Raw genomic sequence first — 23,910 nt, 5'->3', positions numbered from 1 at the left:
ATGAACATCGAATTTGCTCCGCTCTCTCTGCCTTTGCAGAGAAGGCTTCAGACCGCGTCGGTGGTCCAGTGGGTCTTCAGCTTCCTGGGTCTAGGTAAGAGGCAGCTCCTTTTCCCTCTCTGAGAAACCAGAGCAGCTTTTTCCCCAACCCAAGAAGACTGAAGGTCTGGGATTGAAGGAGAGGGGCATTTAGGGAGCCTGAGTGATTTGCAAGCCATGTTAGGACAAGTGGCTAGCAGCAGAGGCTGCACACACATGCCTCTGTCTTGCAGCATGGGTGGCTCCGTCTTACCAAAGCATCTCCTTTCTCCTCCTTGTTTTTGTCTCTTCCAACCACCGATCACAGCATGGTGGCCCCAGGCTGCGTGTATGTGCTTGGGCATATCTTCAGGTTTTATGCAGCCTTTTGGGGGTTTCAACTTCTCCTGCTCCTTGGGTTTAATGTTTTCCTGGTCTAAGGTGCTGCACCGCTCAGCATTAGTCATGAGAAATGACATTCCTCTGCCCGTGGGGTGGTGCAATGGGAAGAACATGGGGACTCAGCTTTGCAACCCTGGGAACTGAAACCCCACTTTGTACAGACCCTGCTGCCTACCCCAAAAGGGCAGGTTTTGGGGAAAACCCAGGCAGGTTGGAGAGGAAACACAGCAGCAACCTGGGCCCCTGACAAACTCACTGCAGGGGCCATGCTTCATGTTCAAACACACTGCTGTGTGGAGGGCATCAGTTGCTGTTGGAAATGAGAGATGTGCAGTTATGGATAGGATGGACCAAGCAATCACAGAATCAGTAAGGCTGGAAAAGACCTCCAAGACCTTCTGGTCCAACCATCCCCCTATCACCAATATTACCTACTAAACCATGTGCCTAAGGAAATGAGAAGATGGGAGAGACAAAGCCAGCTTATTAGAGGGTGAAAACCATCCAGGGTGATCAGGAGCCAGGCTATGAGGTGGCTTCCCAGAGTTTGCCGTCATCATGCCAGTTGGCTTCGTAATTTCAGATGGAGTCTGTGTAAAGCCCTCTGCTTTATCGCAGCAGGACAGTTGTTGGGCAGTCCCAACACACAGCGGCAGCAGAACTTTGGGTTTATAATTGTCCTGGCATGCAAGCATCTCCGAAATGAAGAAAGCACAGGTTATGCTTTAGAGCCTCATTAAGTTTCTAAGATGGCTCCATCGAAACTCTTCTACAGACCTGGGGCTGAATGGCTACCTCTGCACCAGTGTCTGGTGGACTGGAGCACTGGGCCATACTGGTCCAGATGGTGTGGCTGCTTGCCTGCCTCGTGGCACAGGCTTGGCCCCTGCTGAGCAGCACTCTGCCAGATTCTACGCTGGAGACGGCCTTGCAGGAGGAGATGTGGACGTTGGGAGAGATCTGGAAAAGAACATGAAGCCCCGGACCTGACCAACCAAACCGGGGACATTTTGGGGTGCACTCTGGCTCTCTCCCTGCCCCTGTCCCCAGGTTTTCTTCCATGGTGCCTGGCAGGGATGGGAGATAGTGGAGATGTGGCCGTGATGTTAAGGGATGTAGAAACCTGTCCCTGTGTTCCAGCACGGATGCAGCCAGGGCTTAAGGAGTGTTAATGGTTATTTTCCAGCAAAACAACTTGCTTCTTAGGTTTGCCCCTCCTTGGTACCAGGAGCAGGCTGGCACTTGACTTTTCAGTGATGGAGATGACTGCTGGAGCCAGCTGAAAGCCAAAAGATGGGCGGAAAGGAGAAACCCTCTGTGGTCAGAGGGTAACATGGAGCTGCTCAAAACATGGGCTCTGCCTCCTGCAGGGAAATGCGGCTTGCTACAGGTGAAGATGTGGTCCTTAGGGACATGGTTTAGTGGGTGACAGTGGTGGTAGGGGAACGGTTGGACCAGATGATCTTGGAGGTCTTTTAACCCCCAGGCACAGAGGCCAGCCACTCCTCGAGCAATGCAGGACTGCCAGCTGCTCCTCTCTTGCTGAGGTAGCGCCATGCTTCCTTCTGCTGCCAGAAAAGGGCTCTCAAAAACACACAGCCACCTGCTGCCAGACATTTCTGCAGCCCTTTGGCTGGAGATCGCCCTTCGGCTGCAGCACCGTGGGCTGCTGTTGCCATGGCTGTGCAAATGCATCCCCACAAGGGGCTCGTTCATCCTCTACTGTGCTTAATTTGGATGCTGATGGTTGCTGGAAGGGGATTTCATGGTGCAAGGATGGGTGTAGGGTGTGGGGTAGGGACCCTGTTGCCTTCCCTGCTTTCCCCTCCCAGCACAGACCAGTGCCACCTCCTAAGGCGATGGGGCTAAGCTTCTGTAGGGCACTGAAATCGTCAATTTGCTCCAACACTTCCCCCAGCCTCTCTCATGCTTGGGCACGGGCACCTTTCCAGACACACCACGTGGAAGGACTCGTGGCCGAGGCCACACTAACCAGCCCCTGGCAGGGGCAGGAGTCCTGTGCCCGCTGTTTTTCCGGAGCCAGCACAGCACACCCAGCCCTTGAACTCTTCCAGTCTGCAAGGCTGGCTCAAAGGGCGTGCAGTGCCAGCGTGAGTCAGCCCCTTGGTGGCTGGGAGTAGCCCACAGCCTCAGCTCATCTGTGCTGAGAGCTCTGGACTGGCACTGAGGACCACAACGTGCATCTTGCAAATCCTCCTGGTAAGTACAGCATGAGTCTGACCTGCTCTAGGGCTGCTGCAATGCCCAAAATCTCTTTCCGAAGGCTGCTGTTCCCCTTATTTGAGGCTGAATGAGAAAATTCTGGGTGAGCAGCAGTGCTGGGCCCAGCAGCTCTTTGACAGGACATGGTCCCTGTGTTGACTTGGCCAAAAAATTCTTTTGTGTGCTTATAGCTCAGGACTCACATGGAGCCCATGGCATGTATGTGTGTTTTATGTGGTATGCCCATGGTTTTGGTGCAGCAGGGTTCACCCCTCTGCCAAGCCAGCAGCAGTGGTTGCCCAGACAAGTCTTCTTTTCCATCTCTGTAGCACCTCATCTCCCTTTGGAGATGCATCTTGAAACCTCTGTACCCATCTGCTCAGCAGATAAACCCTGCAGAGCATCCTCGTCTGGTTCCTGTTTCCCTCCAGAGAGGGACTTGCAGCTCACATTAAAGCTACTTAACCCAGGATGCCCACCACCAAGCACTTCATTTTTCCTTCAGGAGGTCCCTTTCTTTGAGGAAAACCTTCCCAGAAAAGTGCCCAGCCTGCGAGGGGAGCCAAGAGGGCCATCACGCCCACATGGATGTGCCTTCTCTTTGCTGGCTCCCCTCTGGCCATGGAGATGTGAGGTGCCAGGTCCTGGACAACAAAGTGTCCACGCACCTCGCCATGGACAAGGGCAGAGAAACCTCCTGGCACCCGGCCTGAACAGAAAATGAGAGGTTTAGGGTCTGCATGGAGCTGTCCTTGCCAAGGGCCCTTTGGTTTTAGGTTGAAGGGGTGTCTCCTCGCTCTCCACGGCAGTGCAGGTAGGGCTGCAGACAGTCTCAGCCCAGCCTGGGATTATCTGGCCATTTCCAGATAACCAAACTGATGTGATTGCAAGGACACAGTGCCTTCAGACCCATGACAATACCTGCCTCGAAAGGTCTCATAAAGACATAAGCCATTTCCATACCCTGCCAGTTCTGGGTCTCCACGGGGCAATATTTGCACAGAACACTCTTTTTAGCACAGTTTGCTGTGTGTGGCTGGCTTCCCATGAAAAGTCCAGACCTGCAGAAGGAGGAGATGAGGATCAGGTCTGCCTGATCCAGCATCGCTTACCTGGCCCCACACCCCCAAACCTGCTCATTCCTCCTGGTTGTGCCAACGTGGCCTGAAAGATGGGAGCTTGGGGCTGGGAAACAAGGGGGCTATGGGGCAGAGAGGTGGGTATTGTAGAGATGCTATGGCCAAATACTGGAAATAGTATTCCCCTCCCTTTCCCTTAAAAAATAATGTAAAGGCAATGTAATAACCACATCCCACTGCCACGTGTGTGCCTGAGGCACCTGCAGTCCCCATCCTTGCTGGGTCCCTGGCTCTTCAGAGCCCTAGCACCTGAGGGGGCCCAAAGACTGGTTTCAAATGAACTGAGGACTTGCAGGTTTCTCCCCATCCCCATCACGACACAGGCTGTCATCGCTTTCAGAAGCTTTTCTGAGACCTGACGGCTCTTTTTGGACTGCTGCGTGGGCACAGCGGGTTGTATGTCGGCTGCAGTTTGGCCCCAGAAGGGAGATATCTGCTGAGGTTCCCTGGCCAAGGGCCTAATGCCATGTTCGTTATATCCTTTAAAGTGTACGCCTGGCAGGGAGCCCAGAAAATGACAGTTGTTTGTAGGAAAGCAGATGCCAAGGAAAATAGGGCTGTCATCCGCGCAGCTCTGAAGTGGTTGCTGGTCGAGGGAAGGGCAGGCAAGAAACCCTTGGCTTTCCTCATCTTCCTTGATTCAGGCAAGTCTGGGGGTCTGCAGGAACATAAATAAATCTCAGTCCTGCAGCACGATCCTTCCCTCTAGCCCTTAACTCAAATAGTCACAGGATTTGGCCCTTTCTCCTGTGGGATGTTATTTTTCAGTGCCTTGTGAATCGGGAATGCTCTGCTTGTGTTGAAGAGTTTGAGGACAGGACACACGGGTGTCTGTTAGCAAGTCAGGGCCGTGCTGGCACAGGAATAGGTGCTTCTCTTGCAGCAAGCAAAACGCCATCAGATTTTACAAGCACTTAATATTGAGTGAAGGTCACCGCGTGCAAATTCCGCCCTGCCAAAAAACATTGCATCACAAATGAATTGAGGGAGAAACTAATTACTATATATTGCAAGATAAAGCCGAACTTGGATGATAAGTGCATGGATCTGGACCGGAGCCACTCCTCCACCTTGCAGGGCATACCTTGAGCTTTGCACGGTGTGATAAAAGGAAAATCAGGCATTGCACAGCTTTGCAGCAGACTTGATGACCTGGCTGGTAGGTGCAGTACAACCTGCAACCTCCCCGAGCAGCACTTGTGTGTTGTCTGGACCTTGGAGCTTCCTTTCATGTTGGATGCTGTTTTCCTTGAGAGTTATAAAGATTGTGGCTGGGGCATTTCAAAGGAGTGGCACCAGTAGCAGCAGTTTGTCCTGACCTGGAGCTTTGAGGAACTGTGCAGAGCTCTGCAGTGCTTCTCCATGCTCTGCACCCAGGTGCCTGCCTTGCCTTCCCGTTCAAACACTGTTCCCTGCAGTGCTTCTGCCTGCATGAGGACAATAAAATCCCAATTCAGCTTTAAGAAGGTTTAGGATCCTGTCAGATTATTCCTTTTATTATTATTATTATATATATTATATATATATATATATCATTTTTTTCCCAGTAGGAATTATCAGTGCCATCATGCCAGCAAAAAAGTGGTGTTTATTTGTTTGAACACACAAAGCTCCGGGATCAGGGTGACTTATGACAAAAATAGACTGCAGACCAAATCTACTTATCCTTATCAAGATATTCTCTTCCGATGAGAACACGTGAAATGCTCCCAAAACCTGAAAGAGGTCAGGCATCAGGGACAGCATCATAGAAAAACACATTTTTTTGAGAGAGAAAACTGCATCGAGGTGCATCCCTTGGTCCCTTTATAGTAAAAGCAACGACGAATTAAAAGGAGGTCTCAATATATAGCATCATATACCTCTTCTCTGGCAGAAAAAAACACCACCCACAGTGTAACCTATGAGCTGGGGAAGGCGAATGTGGTTTTTAGCTCAGTCTTTCCCTTCCCTGACAGCACCCTAAAGAACAGGGCCACCAAGGCTTCCACGGGGGCTGATGGAGAGGACACAGCTCTCCTATTTCCCAGGCACTTTGTAGGGTATCTGCTTTACCTGGTGGCCACCAGTGCTTCCCAGTTTCTGTGCAGACACACGGTGCTGGGCTCGGGTGGTATTTGATATGCCAAGCGATGCTTGTTGGCACACAGACTTTTCTTCTCTTGTTCACCTGCCAAAACGCAGGGCGAGAGGGAGGCAGGAGGTAGAGGACAACGCTGAGCACTGACTGGAAGCAACTCAGGAAGGTCTTTAATGACTTGGGAAAGTCCCAAGTCATTAATGACTTGGGGAATGAAGTAGAGCACGCTTATAAAATCTGCAATGACACCAAGCTGAAAGGACTGAAAATCCTCTTCAGGCCAAGATTAGGGCTTACAGTGAACCCAAGAAGTAGAGGAAAAGGCCCAGAATCAATAAAAAAAAATCAATAAAAAGTAAACTCTTATACATGGGAAGATAAAAATAAAATAATCGTGGACAGTAATTGAAAATGAGGAAGCCATGGCTCAGGACAAAGTGGTCGGGGCTGTGCAGACAGGACATAGTGCCCTGGTTTGCTGACATCGCAAAATGCCAGGTGCTGTCTGGGGATGTTAACAGGAGCATTGGGGTAAGACATGGACGTTCATATGGCAGAGGTTGGAGCAAAGGAATGGAGATGGGATCTGCAAGACCCTCTGCAGACAGAGGTCCATCAGTCTGGAGGGAAGAGGGGGAAATAGATGGAGAAATTTGGAGAAATAGATGGCTCTGCAAGGACTGGAGTTAAGCTGCTCTGCAATTCCTGGGGCAGATAGTAAAAGAAGAAAAACCACCTCTTTGCGTCAAAGGTGCCTTACACTGATAAAATAATCCAGCACTGAGCCCAGCTCAAGCTTGGGCTTCATGTATGGGCCAAACAGACCAAGTCCCTTCAGGAGAACCAATTCTAACCATTCCCACCTAAGTCAGCCCCCCGACTCACCGCTGCTTTTCTCTCTTTCCTCCCAGCACAGTGCTGCATAGCTCTCTTCATCGGCCTCTTGTTCACGAGATTTTGGCTGCTCAGTGCCCTCTACGCTGCGTGGTGGCTCACGGACAGGGAAGCACCCAGCAGAGGAGGGAGACGGATCCAGCTCTTACGGAACAGCGTCGTCTGGAGATACATGAGGGACTACTTCCCCGTCACGGTAAGCGCCGCCAATCCCTTTGGCTTTTAGGGATTTTGGGGGACCAACCTCTAAGGGCCAGCCTCAGGACCTCCTTTGTGCTTGGAGGTGGGTCTGGGGGTATCCGCTGTGGCACAGGGAGGAGGAGGTCAGTGATGAAGGCAGGAGGCAAAAATTGTCCTCCCAGCTCTCCGAATGACTGCATGACCCAATATCATCCCAATCACATCCTTTAATCACCTGTCTTTTACACACCCATTTAACCTTGCTGCATTCTAGCTGATAGGAACATCTCCCCTGGCCCATTTCCCATGGTATATTGCAATTCACCTGCTCTTCTGGCTGCACACCATTTACCCAGTGGATGCAGAGATAAATTTTGACCAAAAAGCTTTGGTCAAAAAGCTCTTTTTTTTTTTTTTTTCTTAGGCTTTTGATCAAAGCCTAAGAGGTTGTATCTTCCTGCAAGGTCAGCCTTCTCCACTGGAGAAGAGGCTGGATGGGCAAAGCAGAGGTGTCCTGGGCCATGTCACAGAGATGCCATTCCCCTGAGATGCACTTTCATGACATTTCCTGACTTACCTTAGTGCATGTGGCAGGCTTTTGACCTCAGTCTTTATTTAGTTTCCCCTTGGCATGACATGAATGCGTGGACCATGATGAAGTCCTGCCTCAGCACCATCACAGGTCTGTGCATAGCTGAGCAAAGCAACAGCAGCATCCATGGGTCATGCAATAGAGAGAGTTTTTAGGGTAGATCAAGCTACGCTTCACTCTGGGAATTTACAAGATGATTCCTTTAAGGAAACATTGCAGTTGAGTGTCAAAGTCAGCACTGTCCAATGCCCACATTTCCCTTGCAACTTGTGACTTGCTGCACAGGGAATCCTTCTCTGGAAGGCATCTTTCAGTGCATATCCTCTAAAATGCTTGGACTGGACTGCTGCTGCTACTGCCCTTTCTTGAAAGACACATGATAAAGCAAGCCCTGAAAGCAAGGAGATTAATTTAGGGCAGAAATCAGAGCTGAACAACAACAACAAAAAAGAATAGATGGGGTCTGTCTGGATCTCTCTTACCATTTCTGAATAGATGCAATGCATATTTGTATTATAACAGCTCACTTGGGCACATCTGCCCCCAAAATAATGGTGCCTAAAGTGTAACTTCTGATGTTGTATAACCCCATTTTGCAAGCCACAACTCAGTACGATACTGAGCCCAGTGCTGCAGGTAAAATGTGGGCTTTGCCACACCACAACCCTGTTGCACAGACAGTGTGTCCCAGAAAACATTGCTCCTTGTCATCAGAGTGGAAACATCACTCGGTTCTGGAGGAACCACCTCCAGAATACTCCAAAATCAAATGTTGCACCAGGAAAATCAGAGCTTTTTGATTTCTCCTTTATTCCGCTCCCCTCATTTTAATTTTCATCCCATCCTGATATGCCTCTTAGGGTGGTGAAGGTGAAGAAGCAAAAGGCAGTGCTGGCTGTGACCGTGTCCAGTTAGCGGTAGTGTGCAAACTGGGATCGCCTCTCACCAGATCAGGGTAAAACTGGTAGAAATAGATGTGCTGGGTTTAACTGGACCATCACCCTCTCTCTCCACTGTTGGAGATTATTTAATTTTGTACTGGAAGCTGGCAAATGCCAGCCAGACTTCTCCAGACTTCTCCAGGCCCTTGTCCAGGGCCCTTATCAGGAGCTTTTGCAGTGATTTAAGGGTTTCTGGCTGAGCTCCAAGGCAAGCCCCCCAAAAGTACACCATAGTCTCCTGGGGAGGAATGGGAACCCAAGCCAGGAGAGCTTCTGGTGGATTTTGCCATAAAGGACAGGTAGTGCATTGCAGCATTTAATAGGAAACACCAAATGGGTTCCCAAGTAATTATTTCAAGGTTAGAATTGCTGTGAGCTATCCACGTGGCTCTATGCAATATATATTCTGTCATCTGTTTCTGGCCATAAGCTTCTGTTTGAGCAGTGTCAGACCAACCTCTCTGCTAACACATCGCTGCCACCTGAACTCAGAGACACCTCTTCTGGCTGTGTACAGCCTCTACTGAGCATCACCCTGGGCTGTCCGTCTGTCCTTCCCTCCCTGGGTGGCACTGCCAGGAGGAAAGACCAGCAGAGGGAGCATGGCTACTGGTTTTGGCTGCAGCTCGCTGGTCCTGGGGTGCAGACAAGGCAGGGTTTCATAGAATCACAGAATCATTAGGGTTGGAAAAGCCCTCCAAGATCATCTGGTCCAACCGTCCCCCTACCACCAATGTCACCCACCAAACCATGTCCCTAAGCACCACGTCCAACCTTTCCTTGAACACCCCCAGGGACGGTTGGAGGAGCCTTTGTCCTTGCTGGTATAGGAGAAATCAGAGGGTGCCCAAAAAAGCACAGTGGAAAACTTGCCTTGTTTCATACCCCACCTCCTATCTTTTTTTTTCCCCACCTGAAAACCCCAAATGTGCTTTCTTCCTTGTGTGGCAAGACATTTCATCTCATACCTCTGAGCATGAGGTGATTTGCTCCTAGCAGCGTGGAAATTAGGCACTTTAAAGAAACCTTGCTTTTCCATCCCAGCTCTCACAAGGAGCTGAGCTTGGTCTGAGCACACCCACCCATACTCTCCCCCCTGCCAAAAAAAACATCAAGGATGGGGATAAATTGGGAGCAGGATTTGGGGGGGCCTGGATGGGGTGGGCACCCAGCACCGTGGGCTGTGTTTGTGCGTAGATTGAGTTCGTTCAGCCCTGGAGGATTAGGTATTCTGGGAAGATTAAATGTGGCTCCTAATCCTCCTGGATCCCCGCTGCAAACAGCGTGGTCAAGTGTCAGGGTTTGGAGGTGGGGAGGCAGCAAGAGCTGCCTGCGCCGCTCTGCCCTCTGGTATTTCAAGGAGGGGATTTAAACGCTGTTTTTACAGGATCTCGGGGCATGTTTATGGCTGCGGAAGTGAAGAGAGGTTGGGATGAGCGTCTGTTTTCTGGGGATTAAGGCAGAGTGAATTCGCACTTTGCTGCAGCAAGCATCTGCCACGCAGGAGCGTGCAGGCTGCGAGCGCGGGTGAGGAGCACCCTCTGCTGATCCTAGCTGTGCAGAAAAAACACTTTGCTGCTCGGTTTTGCTCCTTGGAGCTCAGCCTATTTTAGTTAGGTGGTTGGCAATTGTAGGGTCAGACAGGACCTGAATGAGTTTGGGTGATTTTTAAAGGCAGGTGAGGAAAAAAAAAAAAAAAAAAAGCGTGGAGAATCCAGGGGGGTGCCCAAGACCTTTTCCAGAAAGGTTATTTCTGCTTCATCCCCCTGTATTCCAATATTCCAACCCTGTTCTAGTCTTTTTTTTTTTTTTTTTTTTTTTTTTTTTTACACAACCACATGATATGCCTGCAATACATGTTGAGCTCAGCTGGGTCTTAGAAGTGGGGAAAATATCCCAAAATGAATCTCTCCAGGCAGTGTGTGGTTGAGCAGGTATCCGTTGATGCCTGCTAGGGGTTGATGGTGCCTGCAGAGAGATTTTGGATCCTGTGGATGGCCCTACCTGTGCTGTGTTCAATCAGCAGTCAGTAATGTGTCTGCCACTGCCAGGTCTCTGCCCAAACCCTTATCTCCATTCGCACATCTCCTTCTCCACCAGAAGGAACCTCTGTTGTCATTGTGGCCCCTTTATCATGAAGAATACACCCAGTGCTGAAGTAAGAACAAATTCCTTCATCGTGTGGCCAAGAAATCGCACATCTTCACTGCTTCTTCTCCCCAGCCCCAACCCCTCCAGCCAGAATAAGTAAGCTCTTTGGTAACCTCCTCTGAGAAGCACCAGGGATGTGCAGAAGCGGAGGACTTAGAGGGACAAATCTCATCTTTGTGTGCTGTCATCATTTACAGCAACCCTGGCAGGCTCCATCTTAGCAGCTTTATTTGGGGCAACCTGAGAGGTTCCTGCTGTGTGGAGAAGGTCCCTGTGGACTTCACGGCACTGTTTTCCCCTCGTGGGGAGCCAAAGGAGATTTCTGACCGACTGTGGGGTTGTCTAAGTGCCAGCTGGACCTGGTTATCCACAGCATCTGGCAGAGCCTCAACTTCTGCCGTTGTGCTTGGCCACTGGTTGGCTTTCTTTTTGTTGTTGTTTGCGGAAATAAAACGCATCACTGGAGACTTTGCAGCCCCCTAGGAGCTCTGCTTTGGGATGGTTCCATCCCTTAGCTCATTCATTCTCACAATTGCATAAACCGTGACTGGGGTTATTGGGGTGCGTTGTGGTTCTGGGTACGTAGGAGGCGTTGCAGGGTGGGAGAGGTCCAAGCCCCCATGAACCAGGGCTTGCCAGGGACGTTCTCTTTCTTTTCCTGGGAGCACGGTACTATGTGTAACTGGGGAACTTGTGTCATGGCCCGTGACGTTAAATATAATTTCTGATTTTCAGTACTCGTGGCTATTCATTTGACTTCCTTCTGTTGGATAGAGGAGAGAAGAAGGCAAACACAGCACACAGCCAAGTGACCCTGAGCCACCTCTCTCCCCTTTGCTGAGGAGCTTCTCCGTCCCATGACTTGGCGCTCTCCTCTCTGCCCCCAAGTGTCTCTGGTATTGCAGCTCCTGGAGAAAACCCCAGTGCCCAGAGCCACCTTTTTCTCCAGTTATCCCTCTCAGACCCCCTCCATTGCCAGGACCCGAACCCCATTTGCCCGGGGAGCTGCTGGCAGTACTCATTCACACTTTCTTTGCTCTCCCACCCCTGGGTGACCTGCCCACCTCTCTTCTTGGTGTAATTCCTCCTTCTTTGTTCCTCCGGTGGTTTCATCCTGCAGAGACACTGGCTGCATGCCTCCTCCTGTGGGAGATGCTCTTTGGAGGTGCCTGGTGGACAGCAAGGGACCTGAGGATTTGCTTAGGGTAAAATTGAACAGAAGTTTACCCTGCTCAAGAGCAGATTGATTAATGGATATAACACCATTGAAAGTGGAGTTTGGGGTCGGGGGGATAAAAATACAATAGCAACTCTGCAATATCTGCAAGCCCCCATGCTCGTCGCAGCCTGGCTCCTTCTAATTCCCCACTTAACCACTTCTGGCTCCCTCCAGCCCTACAAACAAGGCTGGCTTTGGGGCTGAAAATTGCTCTGTCCCCAGGACAAGCTGGTGTAAACCTCTGGGCTCAGGGAGGGTTATATTTTCACACCAGCTTCCTGCTTTTTTGCATTTGGAGCAAAACAGTCCAGGCCACAGGTGACACCCAAAAACCCCCAGCCACATCTCGAGGGGTGAATTAAAACATCCTCGTTAGACCAGCGCTGAACTCCTGTGCTGATACAGCCACTCAGAAGCCCTAATTCCAATTAGCTTAATTCCCCTCCAAAATGAATTAAAAATCCAAAACAAATACCAAACAAAGGCCACATTAATTCCAGCTAAGAGCATCTACTAGGGATGTTAATGCGGTTTAACTAATCCAGTTTAAAATTAAGTATGCCTGAGATCCTCACTGTTACATGGTCTCTTATCAGAGCTGAAGTTCTGCGCGTGCAGCCCCCTAACGTGGCTGAGGATGGCACGTGGGGCAGATCTCAGCACTCCTCTGCAGGAGCTGGGGGATCTGGGGCAGGGGTTTGCCCACGTCTTGGACCCGCATTTGTGTAGAGAGAGTAAGGGGAGGGTCTGCTACCAAGAAGTCACTGGGAGCAATGAACAATTGCAGCTATCAAAGCATTTATCCATGAGGAAGGCTAAAGTAGACCCCATCCTTCAAATTCAAATTAAAGTTTGAGCTGGGAGGGCCATGATAACCGCAGATCTGGAATTGAGAAGGCTTTCTGCCCTGCATCCAAACCTCCCAAGCCCACCACTAAAAGCCAACAGCAGCTCTTTGCCTTCAGGCCACGGGTCATACGCGTTAGCTTGGCACCCATCAGACACCACTGGGATCAGAAACTGGTCTCGCCCTACTAAGAAAACTCCGGGCCAAGATCTCGTCTTCCTTAGATGTTTGCACACAGACCGGCTTGGCTGCACCCTCGAGTCCTTTGGCAATGATTAAAGGTTCAACTCACCCAGAAAGCCCAGGGCAGCAGGCGTCATCCGGCGGGTGCAGAAGTGACAGGAGCCAGGAGGAGGAGGAGAGTGCCACCCCTCTGCACCTCAACCCCAGCCCCGCAGCCCCCAGGCAGCCCAGTTAAGCATTTTGGGGCCAGAACAGACAAAATGTGGGCCGTGTGGCATCAGGTATTAACTTCCCTGGAGGAGAGGGAGCAGCCTGTTTTGCGTGACCTCTGGCAGGAGGAGGAGGAAGGAGCAAACAAACAGAAGGACAAACCAAGTGGGAGGATTGAGTTACTGTGTTAAAGAGTTTCCAGAAGGGTGGTTTAGCATTCAGGGGACTGACCTATGGCTTAAAGGACATTGCCCAGGTCTCTTCTCTGTGACAGGTTTCCTTTCTGACCTTGTTCGAGCTCTTTGGTTTCTCAGTAAGCTCTGGCCCAAACCATGAGCAGATGCTGTGACAAGGACAGGGACCTTCTCTCCCCTCCGGTTTACAAAGCTGGAAGAGGCAATTAATTCAGCAAAGCCACTCAGGCGTGGGCAGTGCTGCTGAAGAAACATCGACCGGATCCATCAACCCTTGAGCAACCAGGCTCCTACCCTCCTATTGCCTGCGGCTTAGAGCAGGGAGCTGGATACGTGGATTAGGTTCAAGCCCCATAACACATGGGTGGTTCTAATGGCCCAAAGCTATGGTTGGTGGGGGTACAGATTTACCGGCATTGAGGCCACTAGGGATGCAAAGATTCACACATCAGAAGCAGATGTGCTATCCAGGAGCATCACTGAAACAGCTGGGGTTGCTTTTAGCTTTGTTTGTGGCCATAAATACCTTAAAAAGTTAAAATAATGAAAAATAAAATAAAATAATATGGTAATGCAGAGAAAGATGAAAAATCTGGCAGCTGAAAATAGGTATGCACTGCCACAGATAAACTACATCACAGGGTGATCTCAATGGAAAGCATCAAGAGGAAATATGAGCACCCAGAAATAGAGCTGGGAATGAACTGCTTGGTTACGTGTAGCAAAAGCAATTCCTCCTGTAAGCCTCACTGGCTGCTGGTTTGAAAAATGGTTTTAAAAGCTACAGTGCTGTCACCCCCATAAATTGGAGTATGGCTGCAGTCCCAGGACATAGCCTCCCTCTTCCCTCTCCTCTCCTCTCCTCTCCTCTCCTCTCCTCTCCTCTCCTCTCCTCTCCTCTCCTCTCCTCTCCTCTCCTCTCCTCTCCTCTCCTCCATTCCTCTTTCCCTGCTTCTAAATCACACGGGGATGAAAGGCAGGAGGTCAACGATGAGTGCAGGAAGCACTGAAGCGAGCTGAAATCACTCAAAAAACGAGCACATCGTGGCGGGGGCTCAGCACCGCAGCCCCCATCTGCCCACCTCCGCACCCAGGCACAGTTGTTTGCTCACTCCCCTCATTAGGAGCAGGCACAGGCAGACAGTCAACAGTGCTCTAGGACAGGTGGGAAATTGGCCACGATGTGAAAAGGTTAAAAACAGACCCTCGTGACTCTCACCCACTCTCTGCCACGAAAGCGCACACACCATTAGCTGCAACCTGCCTACGGATGGGAGCGGGGCACTCGAAGGGTTGGCGGGGTGAAGCACACCGAGGTTTGTTTCTGCTTGTCCCGGGGTGCTTGGGGCTGTCTGGATGTTCCTGATGGCTCTGTAAAAGGGGCAGCCTCAGCACCGACAGCACCAGCAGGAGGGGTGTCACAGCAGTCCTTACCCTCCAGGCGGGTCCCAGCAAGTCCAAACCCTGCCTGTCCCTCGTCTCTGTTTATTCACCCTCTCTCCAGCTGTGCCACCCATTCTCCTTCCCAGTTTCCAAAAACACTTTCAAGTGGCCAAGTATTTTGGATTGCCGCTCAGCCAGCCCCCAGGGGCCAACCCTGTGCTGCACAACACCTGCAATCAGCCCTTCCCCAGAACCTGAGCACAGGCATTTCCCATTCCAGGAAAAACTGCAGCAACCGTGGGCATCCATTGCTTTTTGATGGACCCATCGATTGATTCCTTTGGGTTACTAACACAGGCACAAGAGGCTGGGTTCTTGCAGGTGTTCCCATACGGTAATAAATCCCTCATTTTGTTCCCTGTTAGCTCCGTGAGAGCTGGGGGTCTCTCCCCACGATGTACAAAAGCACCCTCTGATAACTTGACGTGTTTCAGGATGGGAAGATCATTACTGGGGTGGTTCTGGTCATGGGGTGGTGGTCGTAGGGGGAAATAATCACCCCCGTCTCACTTTCTACATTTTTTTCCCTTATTGGAAAATGGACAGGAGGAGGTTTTAAAGAAAAGAGGTTCCCACCAGCATTGAGGCCAGATGAAAGCAACACAGGCTTTGAGCAACCAGATCTAGTGGGAGGTGTAGATCATCCAGTTGGGCTAGGTGATCATTGAAGGCCCCTTCCAACCCCAATCTATGAGTCTATGATTAAAGAATTGTGCCACTGGAACAGTCATTTTGGGCCACAGGGTGGTGAGAGATATGAAAACAGGCAACAAAATACATCGCAGGGAAAAAAAAAATGGAGTTTTTCAGTTGACCTTTCCCAGCAGAAGGCACGGTGGGTGCCAGGGCCCCCCTGAGAGCCCCGCTCCATAGCCAATGCTCCATCCCCAAGGTGACGGCACTAACCCATGGCCCATCCCTGTGCCCAGCTGGTGAAGACAGCGGAGCTGGACCCCAGGCAGAACTACCTGATGGGATTTCACCCCCACGGGGTGCTGGCCGTGGGAGCCTTTCTCAATTTCTGCACGGAGGCCTCGGGATTTTCCACACTCTTCCCGGGCATCACCCCGCACCTGATGATGCTCTCCTTGTGGTTTCGTGTCCCCTTCCTCAGGGACTACCTGATGGGTGGAGGTGAGCAGGACGGCAGTGGGATGAGTGGGTGAATCGGGTGATTTTTTGGGGAGGGAGTGAAAGGTGAAAGCACCAGGGAGGCTTGAGATGATCAAGGGAAGAATTTGTCTCCATCTGTGGCCAACCTGATCCCATCCATGGACGTGGGTGCTGGAGGTGGCACCCAAAATCTCTCTAAAGTTAAATAGCAAGTTAATAGCTATTAATTAATAGTTAATAGCTGTGTTGCAGAACCACAGGGCAGGAGAGGAAGAAATGAAGAAGAAATGAAAATTTATTGATTTTTTAACATCCGTTTTATTTTATTAATTTATTGATTTTTTTTTAACATTTTGAATTATGTTTTCTGTTTAACCAAAACAACATGGTTTTGTTGTTTCTGAATTAGAGATTTCTAATCCTTGTAAGCAAATAACATCAGGGGGCCAAACTCTGCACCAAATGTCACTTTAAAATAGCAACAGGCACTGAAATTCCTGTGTGTTTTACCTAAAGCCAACATTTCACTGACTCTGGAAGGATTCAGGGTGGGACATGGTTTAATCTGACAACAAGCCGAAACAGATTTTCCCTGCAGCTAGTTTTCAGCTTACTTTTTTCCTATTTTTTTTCCCCTGTTCCTCACTTGTAGGCCAGACAGCAAAGGAATAATCACATATTCACGGGGCAAAGCCATGCATGAATCCAGCGCTGTTCTGGGGAGTTGGGCTAAGATTTACTGGAGCGTAGGAAAACTGTGCAAATAAATACTGAGCACCTCTCTGGAGCTGGATAATGGGGAAAAATGGGAGGAAACCACAGCTAGCCAGGTTGTTAATTTTTTCTTCCTTTCTGCCTCCCAGGCCTTGTGTCCTCCGATAAGGAGAGCGCATCCCATGTGCTGCAGAGGCCAGGCGGGGGGAACCTGCTGACCATCATCGTTGGCGGGGCGCAGGAGGCTCTGGATGCCCAGCCGGGATCCTGCACCTTGCTGCTGAAAAATAGGAAGGGATTTGTTCGCGTGGCCATCGAGCACGGGTGATGAAAGGGATGGGGTCAGGGGGAGCTTGGGGAGGGATGCTCTGGGCTGTGGGCGGTCACTGGGATGTTCCTGCTGAGTTGGGCGGGTGGTGAAGGGTTTTAGGGATGGGTTTGTTAACCTTCATGGCCACATTTTGGGTTTGTCTTCCCACAGCACCCCGCTGGTCCCTGCCTTTTCATTCGGGGAGAACGACCTCTTCGACCAAGTGAGCAACCCCAAGGGCTCCTGGCTGCGGCGAATCCAGCACCGGCTCCAGCAGGTCATGGGCATCTCCCTTCCCCTCTTCCATGCAAGAGGCATCTTCCAGTACAGCTTCGGGCTGGTCCCTTACCGCCGGCCCATCTGCACCGTGGGTAAGTCCCTCCCCAGCACGAGGTTGGCCAAAGGGGGGGATCAGGGATCTATCAACACCCTGCTAAGCTGGGGCATCATGACAGAGAGCACAAGATGCCATGGGCTAGCAATTTGTTGGCAATGGAGCATCTCCAACTGCTCACCCATCTTGGCTTTCCACCCTAGACATAGCTTTTTATAAAAAGCTCCTGGTTCTGGGACAAGGTTTCCCTAAGATAGCAAAATTCCCCAGCAAAAGATACAAAGAAAATCTTAAAAATGTAGCTGGGGAAGAGCGCCTGAGCCTGAGGGCAGCTCTGGAGGCTGTGATGTGATGAGTTAAGCTGAATGTGGTGTTGGAGCTTCTTCATGATGTGACGAGTTCAGTGGTGTTGGAGCATGTTCAGAGCAAACGAGATAGCACAGAGGAAGAATAGTACATGGGTCCCTGCATACACTGCTCTGGGACCCAGGCTTGGTCTTACTGCACAACCCAACCCATCTGAACTGCACCGAGAAAGTGTCAGAGCAAATATTTTGCCAACCCCAGCCCCAGCACACCTTCTGGGTACGAACCCCCGTGGTAGAGTTGGGTAGAACTTCCTCCAAGCCAATTCCACGAGCACAAGTAGGACAACACCGACGTGGTTTGCAGGTTTGCTCTGCACCGAGTGCAGGTGCAGCCACAAACCCCAACCTACCCCCAACAACAAACCCCATGAACAAGCAGGGCTGGTTTGACCAGAGACCATACCAAGCCTCAAGAAAATTGTTGGTTTTGATGGAATTCCACCCGGTTTCCACAACTCCATGCTTGGATCCTCAGCGCTGCTGATGGTCTGCGAATCAGCCTAATTACAGCGGCTGTTTGGAGAGGTCAGAGCTCACCCCACTGATCAGGTTTGACAGCCAGCAATTACTTCTAATTGTTTTACAACCCAGTTGGATTGTCTCAATGGTTTTACAGCAGTATCACAAAGGATCTTCATTAGGCTGATGAGGGGCACTGTTACCCGATGATGGAGCCCTCTGCCGCTTGGCAAACACAATTAGGGCAAGAGCACAGAGCAAGAGAGGTAGCTCAGGGCCTTCCCTGTCCCCTGCTGCTGGTGGCTGTGGGAGATGAGAAGGGTTTCTTCCAGTGCTGGCAATCAAATTATTTAGTTTTGCTCTGGAAAAAAGAAGTATTTGAGATGTTAGGAATAGCTGGAGGGAATGTATAGGGATGCAACGCTTTTCACTCCAAAGAGCTTTACAGAGAGTATCCACCGACTTTGCAGATGGGGAAACTGAGGTAAGGAGAGATGTGACCCAGGAGAGCCAGGAGCTGAACCTCCATCTCCCCACCCCCTTGGCTATGCTGTCTCCCAGAGGAGACACGATTGGTCTTATTGATCTGTCCACTGTGTCCTTGGAAAGGTGGGACCCAGCTTGGGCTAAGGCATGCAAAGCACCCAGAGGGACCTGACCGAATCTTTGTGCTCTCTTTCCAGTTGGGAAACCGATCCCAGTGCAGAAGAAGCACAAGCCCTCTGAGGAAGAAGTTGATCGAGTCCATCAGAAATACCTGGAAGAGCTGTGCAAGCTCTTTGAGGAGCATAAAGCTAAATATAACATCCCAGAAGACAGTCACCTTGAATTTATATAGAGCTCCTCTCTGAAGGTGGAGTCGTGGAGACCAGGCTCCAAGTTTTCCCCCATCTCTGGGACTACTTTGCATCCTCCCTTTAGTCCCAGGTAACACGTGGGCCATACAGCATGGGGAGAAGGACTTGGTTTTCCCAGCATTTGCGTGGGGTCAGAAGCAGAGTTTTCATTTCTTCTCCCTGGAGGACACATAGAAGATAACACAAAAGCAAAATCGTGTTTGACGAACCCAGCACTATTGAAACCCCCCAGCAGAAAACCAACACTTCCAGTCTGGCTTGCAGGCCAGTTTTTGAAGATATTTCCAGGCAGAGATGAATTACTGTTTCCTTTGCATTTAGTTCAAGTTTCATTTTCACAGCCTAGCTGAGAAAAACGTCGTGCTGGAAAAAGTCGATTCCTCAAAGATATTTAAAAGGACATAAAGACCTTTACTAGAAAATAAAATAAAACTTTTTTTTTTTTCAGTTTTCTGACTTCAGAAAAAAAATTGGGGCATTGCTTCAAATAACAGATGGGAATCTCTCTCCGAATGCCTTGCTCAGGGAGAGTCTGCAAAAATGGGAAGATGAGCCGTAATTTCTGCTTAGCTTATGTGTTTTTTATTTAATATTGTTTGTTTTGATCAACAAATGATCGCTGTCTGCCTGGTGCTCTTGTGTCCAGCTGCTCCGGGCTCTTTAGTCCCCTCCTGCACTACAGTTCACCGAAAGCTCACACTCCCAGCATGGTGCTGGGCAGCCTCTGCAGCAAAATGAGGCCATCCCCTATGACACGAAAGAAATAAAACCTTTATAAAGGGCAAATCTCTTCCAGGGGGTTTGCCCTGCTTGCAGTTCTCGGTCCTGGCTCCTGGAATCATGCTATAATGTAATTAATTTAATCCCAGATACCTCGTGATAGGAATGCCTCGGACACCATGGGAGCATGTCGTCCCATCACCAAGCATGTCGTGGCACAAACCAGGCCATTTCCTAAGGAGAGAGCACAGCCAGGAGATGGGAGAAGTGATCTGGGACAGGAAACACGGCTCATAAAGCCCCGTTTGGCAGGTGATCAAGGCTTTAAATAGCCACTGCTTCTTGATATCCAGAACTTCCTTAAACTCCACACTTAATGGGATTTTGCAGCGTGGAAGTTTGAGGTGGCAGGAAGCCATCTGCTCAAATCAGCTTTACATCGCCCTATACCTTACACCAACACCTTCTTCCTCCTCTCCCCTCATCTCCCTCTCTCCTCCCCATCCATGAGGAGCTTCCTGCAGAGCACATGCACTTCATTGCACCCAGGGCTTTTGGTATTGCAGCTGCAAGAATTGCATTTAGCAAGGAAAAGACGCCCCTAAACTGGTGATGTTATTATGTGTAAGGGCCATATCTCTTGGGGGGGGGGGGGTGGTGGTGGTTATTCTTTTCCCTTTCCTCCCAGCTCAGCACTGATAAAGTCACTCCACAGGATTCTTTGTCTGAATGGCTGGCTGCAAATCCGTCCTATTCCCGGAAAACAAGCAGTAACAGGGAAAAATTGGACGGAGCCCTTATTGACATCTCAAACCACTCCTTTAATCCATTATAATCCTGTCAAATAAAGCAGGTCACCTGCTATGATTTCTTGCTTGTTTGCTATTAAAAGACTTATTTTTTTGTCCTTAATGAAGGGCAGAGGTGCCGAAGCAGGAGGAAGATTTATGCACCAGGGAAAGAGAATTGATTCTCTCCCACCCTTTTCTTTTACTAATCATCACCACCCAAGCTTTATGCTAACTCCAGCTGTTTTTTTTTCCTGTCCTTTCCTCTGTCTTCCCTGCTCCTGGTCATGCCAGGATCCCAGCAGATCCCAGCAATACTGTTGGAGGGGAGCAATGGGGATGTCCCCGAGGACACTGTGGGGTGTGTGGGGATGTGAGAGGTCCCCAGGAGTGAGGACAAGGAGCTGAGACCTCGATGCGATGGGAAAAGAAGTGAGGTGCTGCTATGGGGTGGAAATCACCTGTACCTGGGGGAAAGGATTTGGGTTGGATGTGGTGGCATTGAGGAGATGGAGAGATGGGAGAGAAAGCAGGATGTGAGGTCCAGTCCCTGGACAAGGCATTGGTACAGATATGAAGGATCAGATCTGCAGGAGTGATATGACCCTGTCCCAGCCTGATGGGGAAGTGACAAAAAGGATGTGTTCCCTGGTGGAGATCTTGGGCTTCCCTTTGTGGAGCCAACGTGGTGATGCTGGAGAGGCACCTACGTGGAGTGGTCCTGGCCTGGGATGGTCCTTGCCTGGGATGGTCCTGGCCTGAGATGGTCCTGGCCTGGGATGCCATCCTGGGAGATAGAAAAGACAGAAAACAGGTGATCAGGAAAAAAATCCCAGGGAGGAATGGGCAGCAGGACACGGGATCTGTCTGCAGGCTGGCGGGGCAGCTGGGGACATGCGAGACCCCATGGAGAGGACCACGGTGCTGGAGGAGAGGGGTGAGAGAAGGGCATTGTCTATATATATAGTTGGCTTCGTCTGAGGTCAGTTTTATCTCACAGGCTGGAACGTGTCCTTGATTCCTCAGGGACCTATATAACCGAAGAGGTCAATGCCTGCGCTTGTGTTAAATATAACATTAGGAATAATAATTCATAGGCATGCTTGCTGCTCCAGGGGGGGCTCAGAGCAATGCGAACTCTCATCTTCTCGAGGGACCAGAGCTGCCTGTGGGTGAAACGCCATAAGACGAGAAGCTTTTGTGACTTTTTGGCATTGCACAGAGCTGTCTGGAGGGTTAAAACCCCTCCGATGCAACCCAAGAGAAGACAAACATCAAGGAAAGGGAAGGGTCTGGGTCAGCCAGACCCTTCCCAGGCTGTTGCTGTGTTTGGATTCGGACTCTGCAGCTCAGTTTGAGGCACAAGCCACTGATTATCCAAACTCTCACTCCAAAATATGAATTATTTAAAGCCAAAACCATGCAGCATGTTTTCTTCCAGCATTTCCATGTGCTATTCCTGCTGTTGGTTTTGGTCTGAGACACGAGCCCAAAGAGAAATGATAAATTCAGCGCCCCTCTTGCAGAATGGACAAGGTTGGAATAACAAATTTTTGGGACTCAACAGAAATTCTAAATTGGAAAATAAGCTAAAAAATAGGATTGTACCTATCAGATATTCCTCACCTGCCTGTCTCTTCCTCCACCCAATTCCCTTATCATCTCTCCAGGATTTCGGTTCCCAGAGGCTCTAATCTGGCTTTGCCTTACTTAGCGGGTTCAGATCATGAGGCTCAGAAGAAAACCTCTGACAACAGACGAATACAAAATACAGGCTAATTCCCTGAGAGGAGGAAAGCCAAGCAAAACATGCTTTGCCCTTCTGCAGCTCTTCTGCTCGACCCGCAAACTGCTCTGCTGCCCTAGGAGCAGGGTTAAAAGGTTGCCTGGTGTTGCAGAAAATGAGAACAACTTTTGGTTTTCTGCTTGCTGAAGGATTTCCTGCTTTTAATTCAATAAAGTCCCCGAGTGTGGTATGTTAAACATCCTTCCCTCCCACTGCTTAGCCTTCGCCTTTTCGAGACAAGAAATCAAATTGCAAAAGCATTTGAAACCCATCACTTTGCTTTCAAAATCAATTAAAGCTTTTAAAAAAACAGCCAGAAATGCAGCTCTCCCCAAGGATTTTGGACACTTTGACCCTTTTTTTTTATTTTTTATTTTTTCCCCCAATTTGTTAGTTCTGTCTGATTTGAACCCAGGGAGCTGCTTTTCTGCATCTCCCATCACCTGAGCGCACCTCTTGACCCAGCCTTTTGGTACAGGACTTTGGCAGACCACCCTGGTCAGGTTATAAAAAAATCACGAGCACAGAAATAACCTGCAGTGACCAACGTACTGCGTGGACAAACAGCGGATACATCTGATTCATTTTTCAAGTCCGTGCCTACTGCTGCCCACGTCCCATCCCCAGCTGGCACGGAATGGCTCGGAGGCACTAAGCCACCTAATTCTGTGCTAGCAACCTGCTAAACCACCACATCTCTGGGGCACGGGGCGGGGGGCGTCTCACGTGCTTCGGGCAGCACGAGACCTTCAAAAAGAAGCGTGTGTTTGCCAGCAGGGGAAAAGTCTGTAAAAGCAGGTTGTCACTGGCCAGCACTTCGGGTGTGGGGCACAAAGTAATGCCTGTGAGCTAATTGGATTCGTAGTTTGTTAGCCTGGGTGAGGCTGGTACAGCTGACAAAAAGCAGCCTGAAAGTATTTTTGATGAGCAGCTCAAGTTCTGTGTGAGCTCAGGTTACATAAGGAAAGCACCGTGGAAATTATTTGAAATCACTTGGATTTATGAAATGGTTGCAGGCAATGCATCTGAAAACCATGCATGAGCAGAAAATTATGCATGTGCAGAAATAAATGCACGCACAGAAACGAATGCATGCACAGAAACAAAAAAATCATGCACGGAGGCAAATGCATGCACAGAAACAAAATCATGCACAGGAGAAAATGCACGTGCAGAAAAATAAATGCGTGCACAGAAACAAAATCATGCACAGAAAAAAACTCATGCACAGAAAAAAATCATGCCTGATTTGGGGGGAACAGAGTGTTCTGGGTTACTGGTCTGTTTTGATCGCCTACAGTTCAAGAGGAACACATGCAAGCAAGCAGTGCTTTTATCTTCACCACTGTCGAGGTATTTGCGAGAACAGCGTGGCTGCTTATGGCAAACAAACGGTTCATGGCCAAGGGTGCATGTGGGTGCCGGAGGAATTCACCTCCACATCACGGAGTACTTTGAGCTCTGCCAAGAGCACGTAAACACAGCTTTAGGATCCTTCCACAGAGGAGACACCGTGAGGTCGGGATTCTCAGAAGTGTTTACAAAGCGCTTAGCCTCTGCCTTCTGGAACGGAGATCCTTTAAGCAGGATCACCTGGCAACACCGAGCCCCTCATTTTACTCGTCAGCAACCCCAAATCTTCCCCTGGGGTCAGCATGTGCTCTCGAGTCACTCCGTGTCCCTGAGATGAAATAATGAGCTGGGTTAAGGCTTTTTCCATGCCGTTATTTTCTATCGGGCCCGTG

The 23,910-nt window shown here is 49.9% G+C and overlaps 1 protein-coding gene across 1 annotated transcript; it reads left to right on the top strand.

Moving 5' to 3' along the window:
- On the top strand, positions 1-18,852 carry MOGAT2 (monoacylglycerol O-acyltransferase 2). Its single transcript, XM_035560494.1, has 6 exons — positions 1-94; positions 6,774-6,952; positions 15,646-15,850; positions 16,693-16,867; positions 17,025-17,224; positions 18,698-18,852. The coding sequence occupies exons 1-6, from the start codon at positions 1-3 to the stop codon at positions 18,850-18,852; spliced, it is 1,008 nt and encodes a 335-aa protein (XP_035416387.1).
- Positions 18,853-23,910: the final 5,058 nt, after the last annotated feature.

This window comes from Cygnus atratus, chromosome 1 (assembly GCF_013377495.2).
Source record: "Cygnus atratus isolate AKBS03 ecotype Queensland, Australia chromosome 1, CAtr_DNAZoo_HiC_assembly, whole genome shotgun sequence".
Lineage (NCBI taxonomy): Eukaryota > Metazoa > Chordata > Aves > Anseriformes > Anatidae > Cygnus > Cygnus atratus.
The sequence above is the reverse complement of the archived record's forward strand: the minus strand, read 5'-3'. Positions and strand labels throughout refer to the sequence as shown.

Bases quoted from the DNA above. Each gene is read 5' to 3' on its own strand.
- MOGAT2 (XM_035560494.1), top strand. From the start codon at position 1: ATGAACATCGAATTTGCTCCGCTCTCTCTGCCTTTGCAGAGAAGGCTT. The intron at 15,851-16,692 runs GTGAGCAGGACG...TCTGCCTCCCAG, and splicing joins GGACTACCTGATGGGTGGAG to GCCTTGTGTCCTCCGATAAG. The intron at 17,225-18,697 runs GTAAGTCCCTCC...CTCTCTTTCCAG, and splicing joins CCGGCCCATCTGCACCGTGG to TTGGGAAACCGATCCCAGTG.